We start from the raw sequence: 25,436 nt of genomic DNA, 5'->3' as shown, positions 1-25,436 counted from the left end.
CTTTAGAGAAGATGCCAAAAACAAAATGTCCATCAAGCTGAGTCACTAACTGTCCTGGTAAATTAATGTCACAACATCTTAATGGATACTAAATAGACATCATAATGTCTATTTAGAGAGTGACACAAATTAAAATATAAATTATGAAAAAGGGTGCTTATCATGAGATAATAAAACATAATCCCACCCCTGGGGTGTGATTCATCACAAATGCAATGCAGCCAAAAGAGGATCTCTCAGTCTCTTAAGAAAGTGTAGGATGAAAGTCCTTGAATAGATGATTTTAAGTGGTTTGTTCTAGGAGAGATCTAGATCCTGGTTAAGCATCCAGATCATAAAACCATGGAACTTTAGAGCTAACTATTAGCTGAGAGTTGATCTAGTTAGAACTCCTGAATTTACAGGTAAAGTGATGGAAGATTTAGGAAGTCAAATGATAGCCCAAGATCTATGCCTAGTGTTGTGGAGCTAGGACCACCAGCATATCCTCTCGCTCCTGGCCAAACACTCTTTCAATTACACATGGAAAACAGCTTTGGCAATGAGCATTGCCTACTCCAGTATTTTCTAAAGTGTTTGTCATGGAAGTCTAGTCCCAAGAGAGGGTCTGAGAAAAGCAAGCTTCTTAGGTTAATTACATTTAGGATATACTGTTGACAATACCTCCATTCCCTGACATTCACATGGATATTCATACTTTAAAGGCTCCGTGAAGTTCTACTGTTGAAAACAAAAAAGAGAAACATCTACGAATCTTTACTTAATGCAAGATTGCTCAGATTTATTTGGGAACCACTCTATTGCCACGTGAAACTATGTCAGTTGTTTAAAAAAAAAAAAAAAAAGGATGCCTGGCCTTCTGTGGTTGTAGAACTTTGATTTTAGCTTCTCTCTTTCATGCCTGCCATCCCTTTAGGAATTAAGATTTTTCAGAGAATGTGGTTTATCCATTCTCTGACCTTCTAGCCACATGTAACTGGTAGCACACAATTACCAGCGAGTCCTATCCTAAAACAAACACTAGTTTCCAGGAGAACTTTTTATTAAAAGGATTTTTTCTCCTTTAAGCCTATTTGTGTATATGCTGGTACCCTCACACTCAACATTACTTTATATTGAGGGAGGATGGCTTTAATACACAAGAGAAAGAGATGGCTTCTCTTATCACTGTGTACCCCAGTCTGGCTATTTTGTTTATGCCTGTTGTCCTAACATTCTATTTCATTAGCATCTCTTTTCACTCTCAAAAGTGTCCTGATTTGGATGCTAATTATGGTCACCCTACTTTGAGAAGTCTCTGTGAGATGGTTGCCTTCTCATTGTTATTGAAATTAATTTGAACAGATGACAGTACTTTAACATATATCTTATTCAGACAGATGCTGATGGATGGCTTCATTCTTCCTACTATTTCTTGGAGTGGGGGGTGGGGAGGTTAGCTCCTATTTTCACTTGTGGATTTGCCTTCCTTAATTTAGACCTTTCAACCTTTTGTTTCTCTAAATTCTGTTGTAGGGCCCTTTCTCTTCTCAATGTACTTGCTCTCCCTGGGTGAAATCTCATTTTCTCTAGTGGTTTCAATTACCATCCCCATGCTGATGTCTCCCATACATTTGCATTTATTTCTACCGTCTTACTTTGTGCTCCCAGTTGGCAACCAGTTTTCTGTTCTCTCTTTCCTCTCTTTTCTTACTCTTTCTTTCTTTCTTTCTTTCTTTTCTACTCTTCAAACTTGATCTGTCTTGCATTGAAGAGTATCTTTTTTATATTTACTTATTTGAAAGTTACTCATTTTCTTATGATTATTTTAGTTATCAGACTTAAAATTTTCAAGATTCCCTCTCGTCTAAATGAGGTTTAAGTTACAACAGCACTGTTGAACTTTACCTGAGCAATGAATGCAAGGACCTTAAACTCCTTTAACTTTTTTCTTCCTTCCAATCTTGTATGCTACTTTTCTCTTGTTATCTGTTCCACTTCTTAAAATAAATGTTTCATGGAAGTATAACATTTATAGAGAAAAGTGCACCAATCACAAGTGAAGAGCTCAATAGATTTTTATAAAGTAAAAACCATAACATACCACTCAGATCAAGAAATAGAACACTACCTGTTCCTTTGAAATCCCTTCATGCCTCCTCCCACCCAACCCCTCTTCTAGACCCCAGCCAAAAGGGAAACCATTACTTAGACTTCTATAGACCTAGATTAATTTGAATTCTGTTTTCAGTCTTTATATAAATGGAATCACAGAGTAGTAATTCTTTTGTGCCTGGCTTCTTTGGCACAACATTATGTCTGTAACATTCATGTATGTTTTTATATTTTTTATATGTTGAAATAATTTGTTTTCCCAATCACTATGTAGTATTTCACTTCATGACTATACACAGTTTTTTTTTTTTTTGAAGATTTTATTTATTTGAGAGAGAGGAACAGAAGCAGAGATAGCGAGAGAGAGCATAAGTGGGGAGGAAAGGGTGGAGAGGGAGAAGCAGCCTCCGCCCTGAGCAGGAAGCCAAATGCGGGACTCGATTCCAGGATCCTGAGATCATGACCTGAGCTGAAGGCAGATGCTTAACCAATTGAGCCACCCAGGCATCCCAATATACCACAGTTTTTTAAAGGCATGTTGGTATTGATGGACATTTGATTGTTTTTAGTTTTGGGCTACTGCCAGTAATGATGTCATGAACACTCTTCTATATGTCTTGTGTTCATGTGCATGTACTTCTTTTGAATTTATGCCAAATTATAAAATTGCTGGCTCAGAGGATATCCTTTCAGCTTTAGTGAATAATGCCAGACAACAATTCCAAGTGTTTACACTTGCACCAGCAGTTTTGGAGAAGGGTTTCATAACTGTACCCTGAAATTTCTCTTGACCAACATCCTAGAATTTTCCTGCATGTCATCCTAGTATTGGGGCTATTGTTCCTAATTCCCACATTTTCCTCCTTTCTGATTAATTCCTCATTTTATTAGAATATAGCCTATAGTAATCTTCTTAACCAAGTAGGGGTCTACAAAAGGTAAATATTTTGAACTACCAATGGGGATCCCCTTATTTATAGGTTGTCAGTTATGGAATAGCAGGTTGGAGTTCATTTTGCCTTGACAATTTGGTTTTTTGTTGTTGTTGTTTTTTAAAGATTTTAGTTATTTATTTGATAGAGACAGAGAGAGCAGGGGGAGTGGCAGGCAGAGGGGAAGGGAGAAGCAGGCTCCCCGCTGAGAGGAAAACCCTAAGTGGGGCTCCATCCCAGGACCTTGGGTTTATGACCTGAGGTAAAGGCAGAAGCTTAACTGATTGAACCACCCAGGTGCCCCACCCCCAACCCCTTGCATTGACAGTTTGAAGACAATACTCCATTGTCTCCTAGCTTCTAGCACTGATGTTGAATATTTTAAGATACTCTGATTCTAGGTCTGTTATTTAACTTTTAGGTTTTCTTCTTTGGAAGTTTTCAGAATCCTGTCCCTAGTATTTTGCAGTTTCAGAATGATGTCCCTTATGTAGCTTTTTGCTCTAATGACTGTGTCAGGCACTGGATGGGGCTTGGCAGTTTAGAAAACCCATCTTTCCCTTCTGGGATGTTTTCTTTAGTCATTTCTTTGATAATTCTCTCCTCATATTCCTTCCTTCCTTCCTTCCTTCTATATTATTATTTTGAGATTGAGTCTCCTTGATTTCTTTTCTGCTTTTCTTAATATTCTCTCTGATTTGTCACCCGTCTTTTTATTCTATTTTCAGGGGTAGTTCTTCAATTTTTTCTTATATAATTGATTATCTCTGTTCTCTCATTTTTGTTCTTTTTTTCTTTTACTGAAAAATCTCTTTGGGGGCTTCTTGTTTCATGGGTATAGTATATTTACTTCCCTGAAGTTTTAAATGTTGGTGTTTTAAGTGTTCTTCTGATTTCTATACTGGCTTTGTCTCCACTGGTTTGCTTTTCTTCTTTCTTTTCAGCACTATCTTTCATGGTGGTGGGCCCTGATAAGTTTCTGGTGATTCTCAGGCATACAATTATTTTTAAGAGTAGAAGAGTAAAAAACTAACAACTTGATTGGATGGAGTTTGTTCAAGAGATTTTGTGGGGAATAGTGGAAGCAGTTTTTGTTTCTTTTTAGATTTTCTAATTTTTATTTTTTATTTTAACATATAGTAAAACTGATTTTTTCTGATGTACTGTTCAGTGATTTAAGCATGTGTGTAGAATAGTGTAACCATTAGTGCAGACACCACCATTACCACCATAATGAAGATAAAGCAAAACAGTTGTTTTAATCCCAAAAAAACTGCCTCAGACTCTATCTTTGCAGCCATGTCCTCCTCTCAAGCCTAGCCCTGCCCCAGGGTATCTCTAATTCATTGTCTGTCACTATAGTTTTCTCTTCTGAATAATCATCTAAATGGAATCAGATAGCATGCAACTTTTTGAGACTGACTTCTTCTGCTATCAAATGCCTTTGGAATTTACCTAACTTGTTGTAAGAAGCAGGCTTTTATTCCTTATTATTGTTGGGTTGTATTCCATTCTATGGATGTACCACAGTGTGTTTAGTCTATTCATTTGTTTAAAGACATTTGGGTTGTTTCCAGATTGGGTGATTACAAATGGAACTGTCATAATAATTTGTGCAAGGTTTTTGTATGAACATAAATTTTTATTTACCTAGGAGTTGAATTGCTAGGTCGTATGTTAAGAGTTTGTTTAACTTGATTAGAAAGTGCCAACCTATATTCCATAGTGACAGTGGCCACTATGGAAATGATCAGCACTTGTTATCATCGCTATTTTTAAAAATTTAATTTAATTTTAAATCTTTTTTTATTAATTATTTTTATTAATATATAATGTATTGTTTGCCCCAGGAGTACAGGTCTGTGAATCATCAGGCTTATACACTTCACAGCACTCACCATAGCACATACCCTCCCCAATGTCCATAACCCAACCACCCTCTCCATACCCCCTCCCCCCAGTACCCCTCAGTTTGTTTTGTGAGATTAAGAGTCTTTTATGGTTTGTTTCACTCCCAATCCCATCTTGTTTCATTTTTTTCCCTCCCTACTCCCCAAACCCCCCACTCTGCCTCTCAAATTCCTCATATCAGAGAAAGACAATTGTCATCACTATTTTTTACTTAATCATTCTAATGTGTGTGTGTAGTGCATCCTTTTGTGATCCTTTGTCATTTTTGTGATTCATAAATATTTCTCCCCACTCTGTAACTTGTCTTACTCTCTTGTTTTTGTGCATTACAAATTGTATTTCATGTGACCAGTTCTCTTCTTCTTCTTTTTTTCTCTTTCTAAATCACAGGGAAGCCTGTGTATGTCAGCTGGGATCAAAACTCCCAAAAGATGGGAACTGATAATATCTAACACAACCTTTGTTAATTTTGATCTCACTGACTGCGTGGCCATCAGGACCTGTGCGGGCTGTTCCCGGGGACAGGGTAGGTTGTTTGAAGAGGTAAGACAGGCACTAAAAAAGGCCAACATTTGAGTAAATGCAATAAAGAGCGATAAAACCTTTATGGTTTCTTTCAGTATAAGATTGCATCAGTAGAAACTGCTGCTCTGATCTCCTGAAAGAAATCCCAGAGGAGGCCAGGTGCCCCCAGTGTAACTCTTGTAGCCACCCCTCCTCCCCCATTCTTTCCCTATGATGGCATCTGCCATCCTCCATCTTTACGGTTCCATGTCTCTGTTGGGCTCTGAGCTTCATAAAGGCAGGGACTGGGTCTCTCCTGTTCAGAGGTTTATCATTAGTACCCGGCAGCTTGGTGCCTACTGGGCAGTTTATTGATTGAATAAGTGGAGTTGGGTGGATAGACATACGGGTATAAACGAACACACATGCAATCTTTCCTCAAAGAGCCAGAATTCAGTACTTTATGTTTTCAACAGCCTAAGGCTTGTTGTAGACACAAAAAGAACCATAGGAATTCTCGTTCACTTGTTAACCACATCTCTGAGGTGGTGAGAAATACCTTGGAGGACTCATGGGCCAAGGTGAAAAGAAGTAGAGAGCAATCTAGTTGATTTGATCATGGTAAACAGCCAAACCAAGTAATTCAAGTAAATATGCTCTTGTGGTTTGAATCACCAATTTAGATAATTGTTTGTTTTTTTAATTAAATGAATAATCAGCAAGTCTCCACTTTACTTTTTTTTTTTCTTTTTTCTGTATAGGCAGAGTCAAACATTGTTTTTATTTGGGTGGCATTTGAGTTTAAGATTATAGAAATAATCATAGGAATAAAAAATGCCTTATGGCATTCCCTTCAAATTACAATCCCTCAGTTCTTTAATAGCTTCCCTATTTCATATCATTCATAAGACACTGAAGAAAAGCATACTATTCTTCATGACCTCGAATCTCTTCTCACTGAATGATCTGGGCTAAGTTATCTCTTTCATTTGCTTAAAAACGGTTCATTCCCAGGTCTGTCTGAAGAACTGGGGCATACAAAGATGAAAAAACACATCATTCTTCTCTTGCAGGAGCTCTCGATCTAGGCACAAAAATAAATGTTAAGTCAGTCACTGTAGTAAATGTGATGAGTATAATCCTAGAGGACTAAACAAGGTCAGTGAAGGCAACAAGAAAGGGGTCAGGCAAGAGTTCGTAGAAGTGTTCCTTGAGCAGGGCTTTGAAAGACGAATAGAAATTTGCAAAGGGGCGTAGGCAGAGGAAAGTTTCTAGGAATTAGAAACAACATACGCAAAAATTGAAATTCCAGTAGGACCGAATGGTAGATTGGTGGGTGGTTGAGGTAGTTGATGAACTATAGAAATTGCAAAGGATGGAATCCTGGAGTCTGGAATGCATGGCTTAACTCACTGCACGGATTCTACTGGGATCTGGAATGAAAACATCAAGGCCACTAATTATTTGTATCTTACCCTTTTTATTTTCCTCTTGGGTATATTTTACAATATACATGACACAGAAATATAGTAGCATATGTACTGAGGTCCTGTGTATACTCAGTTGTTACATTTTAATGATGGGGGTCTGGGAATTAGAAGGTCTGGGCAGCTGGACCAGCAGCCGTATTGATGAATTGCAGGTAGGCAGGGTGAGAGAAAGACTGCGAACAGTGTAGTCCTACCGCAAGTACTTAAAAGTACTTGCTCTTTCCCCACACGGTTGATTGAATGTTGCTTTTGAGGGTGACTGCCAACCATGGTTCCAAACATTGCCAAATGTCTTCTAGAGGGCAAACCTACCCTGGCTGAGATTCACTGCCCTAGAATAAGGCTGCATGAAGGCAAGGCCAGTCCTGCCCTTGTTTCCCTCCATGTCCCTAGCACACACCACAGAGCCCGGCACACAGCAAACACTCGTGATTTTTTTCCTTGAATAAATAACCAAGGGCATCGTAACTGTGTACACATGCAGTATAAAGTACTGAAAACATTCCAATGAATTCAGCTGTCATTTGTTATAATAGTGTTTTGTGCCATGTGTAACGGTCTTTCCGTTTTCCAATTTATAGGTGGATTTACTGTGAAGACCAACCAACTGAAATTTATAAACTCTCCAAACTTAGTAGCATTTCCATTTCCTCATGCAGCAATTTTGGAAGACTTGGATGGGTCTCTGTCTGGGAAAAACAGAAGTCATATTCTTGCTTCTATGGAAACCCTTCCAGCTTCTTGTTTGGTCAATGAAAGCTTCAGTCAGATTGTTCATGGCAGTGTCTGTGGAGAAGATGTTCTCTTTCATCGAATGTCTGTTGGTTTGTAAGTTGACTTCACCATACTTTTCAGCTTGCCAATGAGCATGCATGTTTTGTTCAAGCTGTTGGGCTTTATAGAAGGGCAGCTTTTTAAGATTTTATTAGAAGTATTTAGTTCCATAAAAATGATTCGGGAATATTTTTGACAGCTGTCAAATCATAATTTTAATGGTCATTTTAGGCTGATTCAAATGGCAGCTAACTTTCAGTATCAGTGGGCAAGATCCCATAGCCCTTGACCTCTTTTTGACATTTTGGGCGAATGGCTGCATCTTGGAAAGACCTGCAACCAATGGGGAATTTGGGAAGTATTTAAATTAGAAGTATTATTAAAAAAATTCCAATAATGTCCATTCTCATTTATATACATGTACTCTTTTCAAGCACTTTTAAAGTGTTCAATATGCTCTGGGGAAGCAATTGCTGATGCCTTCCTATTACTTGCAAAGTTGCTCCACTCCAGTTCATTTTCCTTGTTAATTTCATGAACTATTGGATCCGTACAATACATTTCCTATTAATACTGGAGCAAGGACTCCTTGGTTATGCTAGTCAAACCACCATTAAGTCAGGAGCTAGGCTGTTTATAATGCATAATAGGATTGCTTCTGCCCTCTTTAATTTCCAGGTAATGATTGCTGAGTGTCTAGGGTTCTATCTTTTACCTATTTCAAATGCATTGCCTATCTTTAGCCACACTTCTTTCCTTCCATTGTTTCAAGTGTCCTAACTGCATGAATATTAAGTCAAGTGATTCAGTCAGACTATGATGGCATCTTATTTAACCAGGTAAACGCCATGGTAAATCAATGGGATCGGACTGTGCGACGTCTGCATTTTGATTGCGTATAGAATCAGTATCCTGACATTCTCTTTTAGAAGCCATAGCAATACACTCCGGCATTGACTAGTCTGAAAACTTTCCACTTTTGCTTTCTCAACTATTTATTCTTCTTCCAGATGTTAAGGGGCCTAATTCTAGTGAGCAAAATAACAATGTGGAGAGAGATTTTCATTTCTAATCATTTTCCACTGTGTACAGTATCCTTTTTGTTTTCAATATCAGGGATTCATCCTGAGTATTACTGTTATTTTAGTGATTTTACCAAAGATATTGTTAGTGAATCTCTGAGACTTATAGAAGTTAGTGATTTATTTCTTAGATACTTTTTGTTTTCAAATGGCGGAAAATTAAAATAGATCTGTGTCATTAAAAAGAACATGATATGCTTGTATATTTACTCCTCTGTGTTCTTGATACTCCTTTTTTATGCCCTACTTTGAAAGCTGCAGTCTGTCTCTTAGAAAGTGACTTAGCAGGGAACTAGGAGGTAGGCTTCCAGGTATAGAATGAGTAAATCATGGGAATAAAAAGTACAGCACAGAGAACATTGTCAGTGGTATTCTGATAGCATTGTATGATGGCAGATGACAGCTGCACCCAAGGTGAAAATAACGTATAGAGTTGTCGAATCACTATGTTATACATTTGAAACTAATGTAACATTGTGTACCAGCTCTACTTAAATAAAAATAAATTAAAATTAAAAATGAAAGGTAATTAGTGATGTGGTGGTAAAAGGCTCTGCAGATGTAACCTTGTCAAAGCATCTGTTCTTAGAGAACTTCAGAACTGGATACTTACATGCTTACCTTAGCAGTAGGTCATGGTCCCAGCACTCAGGGACTGACAAGGTAAAAATAATAATAGTCCTTATATAATATTGTGAGGAGATTCAAAGGGGTTCTATTAGGATGAAAGACTTGTCTTGGTTTGGTTGGCATTTTCTTGGCTTTAAGATAGAAAATCTCATATGCCAGCCTTGAGGAAACCAGGATGGCTGGCCACCCTACTCCCTACACTTCTATTTTTAAAAACTTCAGGTGGACCTACAGGTCTATGGACAAATGCTCAGCTATCCCAAAATAATCCTCAGGGAAGTTGCCGCACACTCCCGATGATAAGTCTCTTGGCCCTAGCATCTTTACCTCTAGGAAAAGGTGACAGATCCTTGGGTGACATGATCCCTTGGGCCTTGCTAGTCAGAGTGTATGAGCATTATGGGGGAGCTCCTTCAATGTGGGGCATCTCAGACTCCATCCCAGACTTCCTGAATCAGAATCTCTAGGTGACTGATATTCAAGTTTTAGAAGCACTGCTCTAAGGTCCTTTCAACTTTATTTTTCTATGATTCTATCTCTAGCTCTTTGTGCTCAGTGACTTGATCTCTGTCCCAGAGCATTATAACCTCATTAGAAACATGTCAGAGCTAATGAGCAATTTGAATTCAGCATAGATACAAACTTTGCTGCATTTCATGGAGAAAGGATTAATTTGTTGTGCTATTTGCCCTGGAGCAAGCACCCTAAGAGTTGATTTACAAAGCTCCCACAGTCATGGTCTTTTGGGGTTGTGTGTTGATGGAGATCGGATATGGCGCAAGCACCCTGCTGTCTTCACTTTCAGCTCTTTCCTCCCTCCCCCAGCACGAGGCCCCCCAAGGGCAGGGTGTGAGGCCTCACAGAGCTGCATAAACAAGGCATCCGTTCCCCCCACTTTGCTAACAACCAAGTGGTTGGAGTGAGATTTCTTTCTGGGAGAGCCCCGCTATGGTCCAATTTCACTGTGAGTTCTTTGTTTGACACTGGAGACCTTCTGTATCTGTCCTTCAGTACCTTATTTAGGTCTGATGTGTACCCATATTTGTGGCATTGCCTGTTTATAGCATCCTTCTGACTCCAACTGTAATAGTTGGAGTATTCGAAGTTGGGTAATAATATTTAATACTTAGGTGAAGAAAAATTCCCGTCTTCTGCAAGACAGAGTCTAGTTCATGTTTTGTTTTAAAATGGCAATGTGCTTGATCCATATGAGTGCTGTTTATCTTTTCTCTCTCACTCAGCCATGGTAAAAACATTTTCTTCCTGTAGGAGCCACAGGTATTCCTCACAGTGTTCTTGTCCCAGCTCCTGTTACTACAAGTGTCACTCTACCGACTCTATCCTTCCCGATAAGACGGGTGGGTGGGGGGAGTGGGCGGCGGTAGCCCTATTGTGTAAGTCAGGACCTTATTTCAGAAAAATATGTCTATGACCGTATTTCTCCAGAGATCCCATAATGACAACATGTTTCACATAATTCATTGATTTACGGATTTCCCCCAAATTTAGATAGATATCTTCTTCTGTATAGGAATAATTACATGAAACAAAGATAATATTACCAAGAGTTTTTTGTGTCTCCTTCTGCATCTCCTTTATAGGTTCTTCTCCCTGTCTCTTGAATGCTAATGTTGGGGCACCTGGCTGGCTCAGTTGGTAGAATGTGTGACTCTTGATCTCGGGGTTGTGAGTTCAAGCCTTACATTGGGTGCAGAGATTGCCTGAAAAAAATAAATTAAATACTAGCATTCCTTAGGGTTCTGTGAAGCACTTTCCTTTCTTCTCAAGTCATACTCTTCCCAGATGATCAGGGTTATTCCACCACTTCAGTTAACATACAGTGATGCTTCCAGATTTGTTTCTTCTAGTTTATACCGTGCTCCTAAATTCCAGACCCATTTATCCAATTGCCCTTAGGGTCTGCACTGTCCAATATTGTAGTCACTAGTCACATGTAGCTACCAAGCACTTAAAATGTGGCTAGTCCCAACTGAGATGTGCTAAAGTATCAATTATACTCCATATTTCTCAGATGCGGTAGGAAAAAGAATGAGGTATCTCAATAACTCATTTATTTTGATTATGTTGAAGGAGTAATATTTTGGATATATTGGGTTAAATATATTACTATGATTAATTTCACCTCTTTTATTTTACTTTTTTAATGTGGCTACCATAAAATTTAAGCTAACACCTGTGGCTTGCCTTTGTGACTTGCATTATATTTCTACTGAGCAGCAATGTTTTCCACTAGCGTGTATACTTGCCACCTCAATCTTGATTTGTCAAATCTGCGTTTAAGTTCTTTATCCATAGGCTTTGCTCTCTGGGTATTGAGAATTCCCGAATGTTCAGGTGAATGCTTCAGTTATCAAAACCACAACCATAGAGTCACCCTGGACTGATCTTTTACCTTATTTTCCACATATATCACTGACCAAGTCCTGTCTATTTTCTCTCATAAAATTAAAAAAAAAAAAATCTTTGCATCTTTCCACTTCTACTTTCTACTTCTCTCCTTCCCATCTTCCCCTTTCTAGTCCTCTCACCTGTGGGACCAGCCTCTTAGCTGGCTGCCTTGCTGTGACTTCATCCTTGATCTTTGTGAATGTAGATCTTGTCTTGCCATGAACTCCTTCCCTTGCTTGGAACTTTTTAAGAGTTTCCAGTGCCTTCCAAAGAGAGTCCCATATTCTTCATGTCTCACAGGCCCTCCATAACCTGCTCCCTGTCTATAGTTGCAACCTCATTGCTCAGTGCTCTCCCCTCCCTTCCCTGCATCCCATTTCTCAGCCATGTTCAACTTCTCTGTGCCTTTCCGTTCATAAGGTTTAGTTTCCATGAGCTCAGCATGAAGATCATTTTCTCGTGGAAGCTTCCCTGAGTTTCCTACATAGGTTCTGGAAGCCCTGCTGTGTGCCAGCTCTCTACATATTTGCTCTACCCAATACTCAAAGCTCCAGGATAGCTCTATAAATTGTCCATCTTTTGTAGGTGGTAAGTAGAGCCTGGATGGGGTGTATTCATTTGTTTGTTTCATTTACAGTACCCAATATTGAACACATAGCAACTCAATAAAATTAGTATTTAATAAATGAATATAATTAAAAAAATTGTGGACTCCCCCAGATTTTCCTCTCATGTTCTTTCTGTCCATTTCTCTGTTAGGACGTATTTGTGTGGAGTTCATGGCACTCCACGTTTGTTTAGAAGACCCAAGATTGAGATAGTATCCTGGCTTTATTTCTAAAATTCCTAGGGACATGTGATACAAGAAGTTTCTTTTATAGTATCCTCTGGGCTTTTGCTTCCTGAGGCTCCCAGTTGACCAGATGGTGTATTCCAATAGCTGACTCCTTCACTCTGCCCCATTCCACCCCTACTGAATTAGCAGTTTGTCAGCATTCACAGTTGCTTTTCTTCCCTGGTGGTTTCAAATGGACCAGTTGTGATGGGAGAGAATAAGAACTCAACCCTCACCATTACCGTCTGGGAATTATTATTATTATTATTGTCATTATTAGTAGTAGCAGTAGTAGTTTAGAACACTCTGTAGGTATTTCAGTTGTCTTAGACTTATTCAAGTATCAGTAAATCAAACCCTGGTCTCTCTTTGATTGTTGGCTATATTGAGCATGGGAGAAATGAAAAGTTTATAAGATGTTGTAGGTTGGCCACCCAGTCCCTCCAAGTTTCTAGGATGTACATAAAATAGTCAGGACACATGCATATATTTGAAATTATTTTTCAAAGACTAAAGAATAAAGAAATAAGTAAGAATTATTTGTGGGTACCGGTTATAACCCCCTCTCCCTAAGGGGTGTTTTTCTGGACAAGTTGCGTCATCTTATTTATTTATTTATTTTTGCTTCAGTTCTCACATCAATAAAATGGACATAATGGTATTTATCTCACAAGGTCATTGTCTGGCATATAGTGAGTACTTAATAAATGTTGTCTTTAAAAAGTCTCTATTTTACAGCTGTGATTTATAAAACAACATATGAACATACTACTAACTGAATAGAGTACTCTAGATTTTATGTTTCTGAGGAACAAATGCCTGGCAAGGGAGTTAAGTAAGTTCAAAAGCTGCTTAATCTAATTCTTGAAAAATAAGGAATACTTCCCCATGGTCACATGACATTATACCGATCCAGCACCCACCCCCCACCCCCCATGAAGCTAATCATAGAATATAGAGTCATTCAGGACAGTCTTTGATTCCTTGTGCTCTAATACCTTCTATTTCTTTCTTCCTACTTCTGGAAAAGAAAAGGTTAATGTTCTTGTTGATCACCTTGATTCTTAGATCTTGCTTAATATCCTCTCCTGTAGTGCTTGCGTTCAGTTTTTACCTATGTAACTGCTCTTAATGTGTCAGTGTTCAAAGTATGAGGTACCCCCTGCCTCTGTGAAAGCAAAAGTAAAGAAGAGTTCAAATGGAAATTTTGGCCTAGCTTTTCCTTTAATAATCGCCTAACTCTCTTTCCTAGGGATAAAGGCATAGCATCACTAATGGTATCTTTTCAGTCCTTAAAAAAAAAATGAGACACAAAAATTCCAAGAAGTATTATCCATCTTGTCATCACAGTTACAGAAGGAAAGTAGAAAAAGATCTAAATGGACCCCAGATTGAGGAATATCAACAATATTACATGGTTATTAAATTTCATAAATAATAAAGGGCCGCAGTAGCGAGCCAGTACATGTCTAACAACTACCTCTCTAGGATTTGTAGTATTTGCCCAATTCTGTGTGATGATATTCTTATATGACCTATTCTTGGCTCCTATCGTGCTGTCACCAAACACATTGCGAAGAGCTAGTGAGTAGGTGTCATTCATCTCCGTCATAACACCAGAAGGGGGTGTGTGAGTGTGTGTGTAGAAGGGAAGATGAGTTTCTTTTTTTCTATTTTTTCTTTTTTAAGATTTTATTTATTTATTTGACAGAGAGAGATTACAAGTAGGCAGAGGGGCAGGCAGAGGGAGAGGGGGAAGCAGGCTCCCGCTAAGCAGAGAGCCCGATGTGGGGCTTGAACTCAGGACCCTGAGATCATGACCTGAGCTGAAGGCAGAGGCTTAACCCACTGAGCCACACAGGCACCCCGGAGGATGTGTTTCTTAATCTAACTCCCTGCCTGATGCATAAAATTGTTTTTCAGTATCCCTGAGACGTAGTTGTTTGCCTTCTGAGGGCACATCTCCAATGGTGAGATTCTCATGTTCTGAGGTAGTCATTCAGCTGGATTCAATAGATCAAGAGGAAGAGATACAGTCATGTATAAAGGATTACCTTAGGTAGGACATTAGACATCAATTGCTTCTCTTCATGGATTCAGATATAATAATCCAGAAGTATTGTCCCAAATGTACTGCCAAAACTATAGACCCCCATCTTTGAGGAGGTGCTAGGTTGACTCTGGCACTTCTCTACAATAAATTATTATTGCTTTACCCAACTCTGAACAAAGATAAACACAGAGAGAGATACCTGCTAAGTTATGGGGGGGGGGAAATGATGTGTGGGTGTGCCTGTCAGAAACACAAGGATTATTAAATCATATGTCTTCCTCTCTGCTTACCAGTTCTGTTTTGTACGTGAATTTAAGGATTGTTAGAAATTTGGGGGAAAGACTGAGTGTCGTGGATTTCTTCCTCTTTTTAGGTGTCTTACTCAGAAGGAGAAGTATTTATAAGTGTTCCTTAAGCAATTAGGAGACATAAAAATTATTGATATATAGAAAATAGTACCGGCCGGTGGCAGGTCAGAGGTAAGATTATGGTTTTCTAACAAGGACTTGTTATGAGCACATGGTATTTTAAAGGTTGTTTGAGTGAGGCTGTGCCACAAAAATTTGTTGGCTGTGCTTGAAATTCTGATTCCGTCCTCTTTGTACAGTAAAAGAGGAGAGTGACGGCAGCAAGCACTAATATTCTGGAAATGTAACAGCATTTAAAGCTAGTTATTAGGATGAGTTTGGCTTAGGAGATGTGTAATTATGAAGGGTTTATTTCACAATTGTTCTGAATTGAGAGCATTTAGAGCTCAATGCAATGTTTGTCTTAATACACAGAGATATGGACCCTCAGGAAAAGTAAGCTAATGGTAAACACAAACCAGGGAGTTAATATTTGTTCTCATTGGTATTGTTGATTGCCTAACAAATCCTTTGTGGGCAGTATGCATTCAAAAGTTCCACACAGTATATGGGCACTAAATTACATAACTGTTTATACAACTGGTATCTTAAATTGATACTTAGGCTAAGAAGTTTTACCAAGTGATAATGTTGTCTTTCTGTAGGAAAACCTCCCTTAACTAAAAACAAGCTCAGTTATTAAAAAAAAAAAAAATAAAAAAATTAAGGCACCCCCTTGAACAGGGAAAGAAAAGGAAAGGCTTGTGTCTTTTTGTCTTTTTGATTATCTACAGAGCTCTTGCTGATGCAGAGGGAAGGGTTAACATTTAAAATGGACTGGTTGCCTCCTGATTTCTTGCACATAAAGCCATGAGAAGTTCAGGGAGAGACTTCTTCCCCTAGTAATGAAGCTCTCTGCTGCTAATGGCCCATGCAGACTCCCTTGGCTCCTCCAAATTAGAAATACTTTTGTGCTCCTTTGCTTCATTAACAGTAAAGAGAGGGAGATTGGTGGCTATTTAGGGCACAGGGAAATTGGTGGCTATTTAGGGCAAGCGAAAATTGTAGTCATTATGGTTGGTAAATTCTCTTCATGGTGTTCTTCGAGACTTGATGTTCTTTTGGTACTTTTCAGAAGAGCCCACCATTGTCATTGCTGGCAGTTGGCCTAGAAGGAGAAGAGTTGATTTGACTTTGGATTTTTAGCCCCGGGTGATGGTCAGCACAAGGCATCTTGCCTACGGGGACATGGGTCTTTTACATTTTAATTTTCTTTCCAGAATGCACCTTTTCCACTACCAGCTGTAATGAAGGCCTCTTTGATAACCTCCTTCTCTACTGGGATTGAATTACACAAAGCTGGTGCTGCACATGAAGACCTGTAAAACTGCATCCCACATAAACCTTAGTTGACATGGATAGGATGGCTTCATAGGGTCAGGGCAATGCATGCAGAAGGAAGAAGAAAGGATAAGTTAGCATCATAATGTGCTATGGTGGGTCTCTGGTTGATCGGGGGTTAATATCAGATTGCTGGATTCTGCTTGGAAGATGAAGGGCTTCAAAAGGAAGATAATAATAGTCTCGGAGACTAATAGAACTGAATGAAGTTAGCATTAGGTGGTTTTACAATATACGAAGAGGGGGTCATGTTTATAAGAGCTTTTAGGAACTGAGGCATATGGTTTGAAAAAATGGCTCCTTCAATAATTGAAGTCAATAATACATAGAAACTGAACCCAGGAGAATTTGTACCCTAAAAATTGATTTATAAGCTGATAGAAATTTGAGAAACAATGAAGTCTAGTCAAAATGACCTGGAGGATTCTTGGGGCCACACTGATGAAATTAAGGAGCATTTCTGGGACTATCTATCCAGTTGATTGTATTGTGACATACTGAGGTAATATTTTCATAGTTTTCAAGATGGCATGTATGATAGCTTGAAAGAGTGACAAACAGATTGCTAAGGCAATGTAAGTGACAAAATATAGGTTGGAGGAAAAAATGTAGACAGATGGATTTGAATACATCTTTTGGTCTATATTTAAAAAAATGTGAAAGTGATTTAATTGAGAATACTTCATAGGGATTAAAAAAATAACAGTTCATAAGGAAAGCTTAGCATTTTTTACATTTTAATTTTTTCCTTAGCATTTTTTAAACCAGGGCTCATTAGTAGCGTAGATTGCTTATATGTGTCCAGGAGAGGTTTTCTGACCTTTATATATAAATGTTGAAGTCTTCATGACAAATATCCTATTGATATGGTGGTTGAGTGTATCAGGCTCTGATAACTTATGATCAAATTGGTTATCTTCTTCAATTGATAAGTTTATAAGAAATCTCCTGACCCTCATGTGGGTTTTCCATGTAGACTCCCTGTTGGGGAAAAACATCTCCAAGTATGAGTTTGGAGTGTATTCATCCATTTGACACTCATTCATTCAACAAACAGTTACAATTACCTGCTATGCAAAAGGCAGCTCTATTTCTTACTGTGAATTTTTAAATGGGAATTTTGATTTATCTATGAGTCTCTCCTGGATTTAGTTCTTGTGATTCATTTTCCTGGGCCCATATATTTCTGTGAAAACTGATAGGATACACTTTCAGGATCTGAAATACTCATTCCCTGAACTTTGAGGAGTCCCACTTCACGTACTGATTGGGATACCTAATGCTAGCCAACCCATTGACCTCTTTGGTATTTCTTGGTTCCAACTTTATCTTTTTTTAACATGTTTGTTTTGCATTTATTTCTTGGAAGGCTAATTTTAAAATTTATCAGTTGGGCCAAATTGTGCTGGATCATCTCCTGGGACTCTGGGACGTGTGGTTTTAGTTGGAGGAAAAGGGAACCATGATGACTGAGGACAAATGGATAGAAAATACAAGGAAGAAAATTTCTCTTTCTAATGATTGTCTAAAAATTCAAATGTAAAAATAAGCTCCATAAATGCAATGGTCTTCTGTGTGAGTGGTCTTCTATGTGGCATCCCATAACTGAAAGAAGAGACAGGCTGAAATGTGGACGGAATTCCTATAGTGGATTGGAATTTGGAACAGATAACCCCCATGTCCATCTGGCTCTAAGAATATGAGTTTAGGATTGTTCTTTAGTTCCAGTGTAAATCCTGATACACATATGAAAAACGCAAAAGTATCCCAAGCCCAATTAGAGAAAGTATCCCATCCCAGAGTTTCTAAAGGTTAAGTTAATGTTGCATCAAGAAATCTGGGAAAAGAATAGGCTTTTTTTTTTTCTTTAATTCCCAAATGACCTGAAGATTTTTTCATTCCTTTCATTTTATTAATTAATGAATGGAAGAAATGCATGTATTCTTACAAGAGGCTTGTATCAAATACTGTATTTGTACCAAGGGTTTTGAGTGTGTGCTAAATGACCAAATATCGTGGATAAACTGTAAACATTAAAATAAATAGTACAGAATGGCAAATCTGGCATATCTGAGGTCTGTTCCCTTTTATTTTTTTAATTTATTTAAGATTTATTTATTTATTTGAGAAAGAGAGAATGTGTGAGTTAGGGGAGGTGCAGAGAGAATCTCAAGCAGACTCCCTACTGAGCACAGAAATCAATTCTGGGCTAGATCTCAGGACTCATGAGATCATGACCTGAGCCAAAACCCAGAGTCAGATGCTTAACCTACTGAGCCATCCAGGCACCCCCTGAGGTTTGTTCTTAAATGAGCTGTGGATAGATGTTAACTGGGCTTGGTATGGTTACTGAATTTCACAGTTTTACATGCATATAAGATACATACTATTTACCTCTATTTTTTGAAAAAGGAAATGAAAGCTTAAAGAGGGTCAGTAATTTACCCAAATGCATCCACCTCGTGTATGCAGATACAGATTTCCAGGTTTTGCCCATCGGACCATAGTGCCCAAGAATTTCATGCTAAAAACCATTTCCTTTTTTATAAAATGCACTGGATTGTAAATTGGCTTTGGATATGCTCATGCCACACCTCACTTTGAAAACCCAACATCCTCCTTCCTCTCATTTCCCTCTACTTTGAGAATTTAATTATCTGCCTGCAGCAAAATGCCACAGTTAAAGATTCTCAGGAAAACCAAACCAAAGGGGGAAGGACATAATGTGTATTGATTTTTTTTTTTTTTTTTTGGTCTTTTATTTTCTGTCTACTTTGACTTTCTTTTAGGGTCTTAGCATGTGGCTAAATCTGTTTGTTCTAGTGAAGTCTTAAAAATCACTTTCTGGGGTGGGTTATGTAATTTGTGGGAATTAATACATTTCAAGTTCTGTCCTATGACATTCACACCATGCTTTTGTCATTCTCTGCCTCAGTTTCCTCATTTGCTAAAATGCACTTCTAGAAATGTGTTCCATAAATGAGGAAATGGGCACCAGCTGTTTGAGAGAGAGTTCATCCATCCTCTTCCTTCACAGAACAAACATGGTAGGAGTGCCCACTATGTGCTGTTCCTATGCCAGGGTAGAGGAGAGCAGAAGACACAAAATATTTCTAACTCAAAGATCTCACAATCTATACTAATAAACAAAAATGCTGATACCAGGTGTGGTGGTAGGAGTGAGTGCTGGGCGGAAGAGGAGCCAGGTTACCTCCTCATTCTAGGGAAGGCCGCTGAAGTCATTTCTGCCTGACTGTTGAGGGTGGGCTTCTGAGAGTCTAGACATATTAGTTCTTGGTGTCAGTCTTTGCTTCCCATAATATGTTTTCTGATGTTGATAAAATTGGTCTATGGCAAAATTCCAGACATGGACATTTCTTTATTAAAATAGTAGTAGATAGTCCTGGCCTGTATGAACTCGTTAAGATGGCATTTATCTGTGGTCTCAGATCTCAGAGTTACTACCTTCAACCCACCAGATCAGTGGAATGACAAATGATCCAATGACATCTTACCACGTGGGCTGTTTGACCCACACAGTGATTGCTAAAGTGCTATAGACACACAGACAAGATGGCCCAAGACATAGATGGAAAGAAGAGAAAATGACTTACCATGAATGGCAGAGGAGTGGATTAGATCCAAAATAGACAAGTAACTTACCACCCATTTTTTTTTTCTTTTTAAATCACCCTAGAACTAATGCTCCAGATGTTTCTTATGATTTAACCATGACTGACAGCAGAAAAAAGACCACCACTGTCAATTATGTACATGACACACTGTCTAACCTTTATGGCTGGATGGCTCTGCTCTTGGATCAAGAGACTTACTCACTGCAGTTTGACACCCCTTGGATCAACAGCTCTCTGCAGGTAACCCCAGGAATTCATTCACAGCTATGATCTTTTTCCCCAGGAGCTCTTATCTTTCCACCTGTGAAATAGCAATTTGCAGGAATTAGCATCTTCTGGTGCTGATAAAGAAAACTGCCACAACCTTTTGGTCCGATGAATGTAATCTGAATATAAGTTATGACGGTTATTTTTATTTTAGTTTTTTTTAACTAGGAAATTTTAGAATCTGTTTGAATTTTGTCTTGAATAACACAGTTGTTCTGCCTGAAATTTTAATTTATTAATACAATGAAAAATACGTTCTAAGCATTCTATAGAATTACATTATTAGATTGTGGGTTAAGGACCAACTTACCCCTTAGAAAAGTGTTTGTAGCCAGAGAAAATGTCTTAACAAAGCATTTTTACATTGCATACTGCCACCTTGTGGTCAAAGATTAACTTGCAAATAATGGTCTGGACCTTCATTGGAATCGGTTGGAGTCAAATGGTTAGGGGCCCTAAATAAAGGAACAGCCATGTGGAAAGTGGGTGCATTTTATTGGGGGTGGGGGGAGACAAGCCAGTGGATTTATTCAAGCTTCTCCTCTTCCTTTTAATGCATTTCTTTCTTCCTTCACATTCTCCTTAAAGTCATGAGAATGGGTCGTAGGTGTGATATAGTTCAAGGCAGAAGCTCCCTCGACCCTCTCAACTACCCTTTTCAGAAAGAAGAGTTCTTTCCTTCCCTTGAGGTTCCCATGAGAACTGGGGGGAGTTTTTAAGGTGAAGTGATCAGAATGATGACAGTAGAGGTGGAGACCTTAGTGTCTACCTTGGCTCAGTACTCCCCTGCTTTGTGGTGTGGGGCAAGTTACTGAACTTCCGCCTGCCTCAGCTTCCTTGTCTGTAAAATTGGGGCAGTGATAGTAAAAATCCCAGGGAGTCTTTGGAGGATGGAATGCTTTGCTATGAATAGAACTTGAGCATGTAACCAATGCTCCAACAGGGCTGCTATTACTGTTACAAATGGATGGACTTCCTGTCATTGCCTGCCTCTTTGAATTATGGGAAAAAATGGAAAAAGAATTTCAGATCTGGCTCTGGCCCTCCTAGCTGCTTGAACTGGGACAAGTCAACTTACTCATCTGGGTTTTCTCCTCTGTTACTCGAGGTTGTTAAACAAGAGAAACCAATGGAGTCTTTGAGTCCTCACGTTCTATGATTCTGGAGGTGTGGTTATGAATTTATCAGGGAGTGGATTTAGTAAGCCCATTTCCTACAAGAAGAGTAGTCTGGTGTGAACTGCCATATTTCTAAAGTACTCCATCTACATTCTTTGTAGCTCTTTTCGGGCAAAAGCTTTCTTTACTCAATGAGAATTATTGTTTTATTCTCCCACTCCAAGTACTCAGCAACATTTGGCAGCTTTATTCCTGGGAACTACCTCCTGCTGGTGCACACGGTCCTGTGGCCTTACCCTGACATCCTCGTAAGGTGTGGGAAACAGGTGGGACGGTCCCTTCCATCTCTGCCATCACCTGGTCGGGACCAAGGTTGTGACTGGTTCTTCAATACCCAGCTGAGGCAACTCACCTATCTGGGTAAGTATAATTGGATGAGAATGTTGAATAGTTGGAAGCCACCATTCACTCTTGAATTCCAAACATTTGTGCTATGAAGTGGTGAGGACCTGAAGGGGAGAGGTGTGTGTTTACGATTAAATGGTTGGGCTCTGAAATCAGACTGCCTGGGCAGTTGTCCTGAGTTCCTTGTCCCTCTCCCTTGTGCCAGCCTTATGTCACCTGAGCCTGATCCACACTGGAGCCCTGCAATTATGAAATTTTAATAGCACTGGAGAGGAGAATGTGGTAATTCCCTGGTATTGCTGAATCTTTGCCAAATGGATTGTTTTATATTTTATTTGCACTGAATCATACCATTCAAATTTTATTTCTGACTTGATCAACCACAAAGGTAACCTAAAATTATAAAAACTCAGGATGGACAAAGATCCTGAGACTGTTTTTGCTGCTAGAGCCAAATGCAGCTATTAGGTAAAAACCAAGAGGTATCATTAACTCTGACTGTTCACTTGATATATATCCTAGAACAAAATTTTAATTTCAAATTGTTCTCCTATTACTTGGCATGCTTGTGAAGAGCCTGTCTTGTCCATTGGTATGATTTCGTTCATGAACTGCAACCTGACTTAAATGGCTGCATGAGCTAAGCATGGTAAAGGAACATTTGTCACATAAAGAAAAAAAAAATCAAGTCATACAGCTACAGATTTTCTTCCCCTTTGTTATCATTATTTATTGAATAATAGCAAGTTTTACTCTTTATACTTTATACTATTTACACACATATATGGTAGAAATGCATATCTATCTAAATTTGTGTATTTATATATAGATGTACATCTGTAGGTATAGATGAGCATATATATGATATAGATGCATTTTTCAGTATACGACATTTTTATTAGGCAGATAGCCTTTATTAATTGAAATCATTCTTTGTATCAGAATGTCCTACTATCTCTGCCTTTAGATAAGAGGAGTTGGAAAAGGATCAGGAAATCAGAGGGTTGGTTCGCTGTTTAATGAACTTGGAGACCCTTGTTCCTTAAGACGAGTCCCAGTGCTCCATGTACTGGCTTCTGAGGTCATTTGTGTCTCCAGTATCTGAGTGAATGGGGTAGGTAGGTGGCTTATTCCTGGACTGGTACAGTGAGGACGTGAGGATTCAGGGGAAACCGAGGCTTGCATTGCTCCTCGATGGTGATACCCCATGCAGTTGTGTTGGACTGGGTAGATTTGGTTATGGTTTTGGATATACTCTGTGTCAGGTTTACAACATCCCTGGGAAGGCTCATAATGTCATTATGATAGTGAGGTAGTTGCAGTGGGTACCCCAACTGGACCCCAGCTGTTGAGTTCTAGCTCTCTGCCCTGCATTCTACATATTGATTAGTTTGTTACTTTCACTTAATTGTCTTTTTTTGACCATGTGACTTTATAAATGTGCTACTAAGGTAATTTACATAAAATACATTTACTCTAAGAAAAGAACGTAAGTTAAGACCTCACAGTCTATGTGGACATAGTCCTGAGATTTAAAAAAAAAAAAAAATGGGAGAGCTGTGTATACAGAAGTTTCATTTTTATCGTAGGGAGACTGCTTGACTTCTTTCAGGGCCATTGAATTTCCTGCCAGACTTTCAGGGATGGAGGATGGAGAGACCCTTCTCCTATTACTGGCTGGCTTTTCGTTCAGAGTGTCGCTTCACTGGTAATTGGCTGTGTTTCATTAATTTGTTGACCACTTCTAAGTGGACCATCTTTTTTGTATTGTTTGTTTGCAACCTTACCACATCCCCCAGGATAGGAAGTTTCAACCAAAATCACAATTATCTCTGTTTCCTCCATTTGGCTACTCTGTGTGGGATTGAAGATACCTGACTTATCTTAGATCCCCCCTGAGAAGGAAAAAAAAAAAAACCAGAACCCAGGCATTCTAGCTCCTGGCTCTGGATCTCCCCACTAGAGTGTGCTGCCCACTAAATAATCATTGATCACTGACCAAATTGGGTGTGTGTGTGAGGGGGATGCTAGGTAGGGTTGTGAGAGAAAACTTCTCACTGATCCCCAGTGACAAAGAAAAAAATCCTATACATATAATGTTTTGAGAGTATTCCTCTTCTCTACCAAGGCAAGTTTTGTCTTTTTTGTTTGTTTGTTTGTTTGTTTAGCAAATGTCTTTATGGGATGCAGGTTCTTTTGGAAAGTTCATGGCCAGAGCTTAAAGTTTAGGTTTTAATCGGTGGCTGGCTGACTTTTTCACCTGGGGCATGGAATTATAAATGTTCCATGCCTCAATGACTTCATCTCTACCACAAGGTTAAGAATACCCACTTATCTCTTGGAACTGTGGTACAAAACCCCGAAATATCTTCAAATGGGATTAGTATGCCCTGTTACTTTATTGCACAGTTTTCCAGTAGATTATTTCTCTAGATCTGTTCTTTTTCCCCCCTCAGAAGATGAACAGCGTCACATGCCTTGAACTTAATGTGCTTGTTCTAACCTTTCCAAAAGGGTCTCCTTCTATTTTCCTTGACTGGATTTTGTTAGATAACTGAGATTCGTGATAACATGACATATATGATACATGGTTTCCATGACCGAAATGTAATACCACGGAAGCAGTTGTTGCCCACAGAATATGATCATCTCGCTCATTTAAAAATATCTTAAGAAGATTGGTTCAGGTTGCCTTTTGGAAGCCCCTGAGAATTTTGCCTAAGAAGCCACCGGCAGAGCCAACAACCACAGCTAAGGACTCCTGTGATCTCCTTTGACCCAGGAGGAGCAGCGTTTGATGTGAGAAGTGATTACGAGTGCCAGTTGCACCCTGTAACTTTCGACACCATGCTTGGGAATGGGCAAGACTGCAGGACAAGTGTTCTTTTATATTTTCTGAGTAGGAGTCAAATCCAGCGAGCCCATTTTTCTGTTTACGCAATTTGATTAACTGGTAGTGGCTTCTGCCTCTGCCTTCCCCACTCACTGCCTCTTTCCCTGCTGTCTTTTTTTTCAGGGATGTTTCAGTTCATGGTTAACTATTTTTATTTTTTAGTTACATTAACGCTATGAAATAATTAGTCAGCTAATTAATCTGGTTTACAAGCTTTGTAGGATTCTTCAGCTGTCAGTCAGGCCTAGGCCCGAGGCCTACATCTAGTCTCAGCTCTCTTGCCCATGTGATTCCCGTTGCCATGGCTACTGGCTACATCTGCTGACACCCCACTCTCTATTTATTGCTTAATTAAGAATTTCACGCTCAGCCCTTATCTGCCTCTAAGAACAAGCGCACACTGTTAAGAAATTCCAAATGTAGGCCCAGGCACAAGGAAAGCCTTTCTTGCAGGCTTGGCTGGACGGAGCCTCTCTAACGATCTTCTCGGCATCCCAGCCGCCACCCTTCAATCAAAAATCATCAAATGGGGCAGAGATAATGAGCATGTAGCATATCAAAAGAAGGATGTTTGCTTGGTCCAAAGGAGGAAAAGCTGCTGGGCCCCATGCGCAGCCCCACTTCAAAGGGAGATGAGACCCCCTCATCACTGGGGC

At 39.1% G+C, this 25,436-nt stretch overlaps 1 protein-coding gene across 6 annotated transcripts in view; it reads left to right on the top strand.

Annotated features, from left to right (window-relative positions):
* PKHD1 (PKHD1 ciliary IPT domain containing fibrocystin/polyductin) overlaps window positions 1–25,436 on the top strand; it is a 456,881-nt gene that overhangs the window by 209,498 nt on the left and 221,947 nt on the right. For all 6 annotated transcript variants that reach the window (XR_004285058.1, XM_032340236.1, XM_032340237.1 and 3 more), the window contains 4 exons: window positions 5,328–5,463; window positions 7,513–7,759; window positions 20,160–20,337; window positions 21,707–21,902. Coding sequence is in view for 5 of the 6 variants with exons in the window: in XM_032340236.1 (XP_032196127.1) it covers window positions 5,328–5,463; window positions 7,513–7,759; window positions 20,160–20,337; window positions 21,707–21,902 (757 nt within the window). In the remaining variant the exon portion in view is untranslated. The remainder of the gene's footprint in view (window positions 1–5,327; window positions 5,464–7,512; window positions 7,760–20,159; window positions 20,338–21,706; window positions 21,903–25,436) is intronic.

This window comes from Mustela erminea, chromosome 4, assembly GCF_009829155.1.
Source record: "Mustela erminea isolate mMusErm1 chromosome 4, mMusErm1.Pri, whole genome shotgun sequence".
In the NCBI taxonomy this organism is placed as follows: domain Eukaryota; kingdom Metazoa; phylum Chordata; class Mammalia; order Carnivora; family Mustelidae; genus Mustela; species Mustela erminea.
Note: the sequence above shows the minus strand (reverse complement) of the source record. Positions and strands in the feature narration are given on the sequence as shown.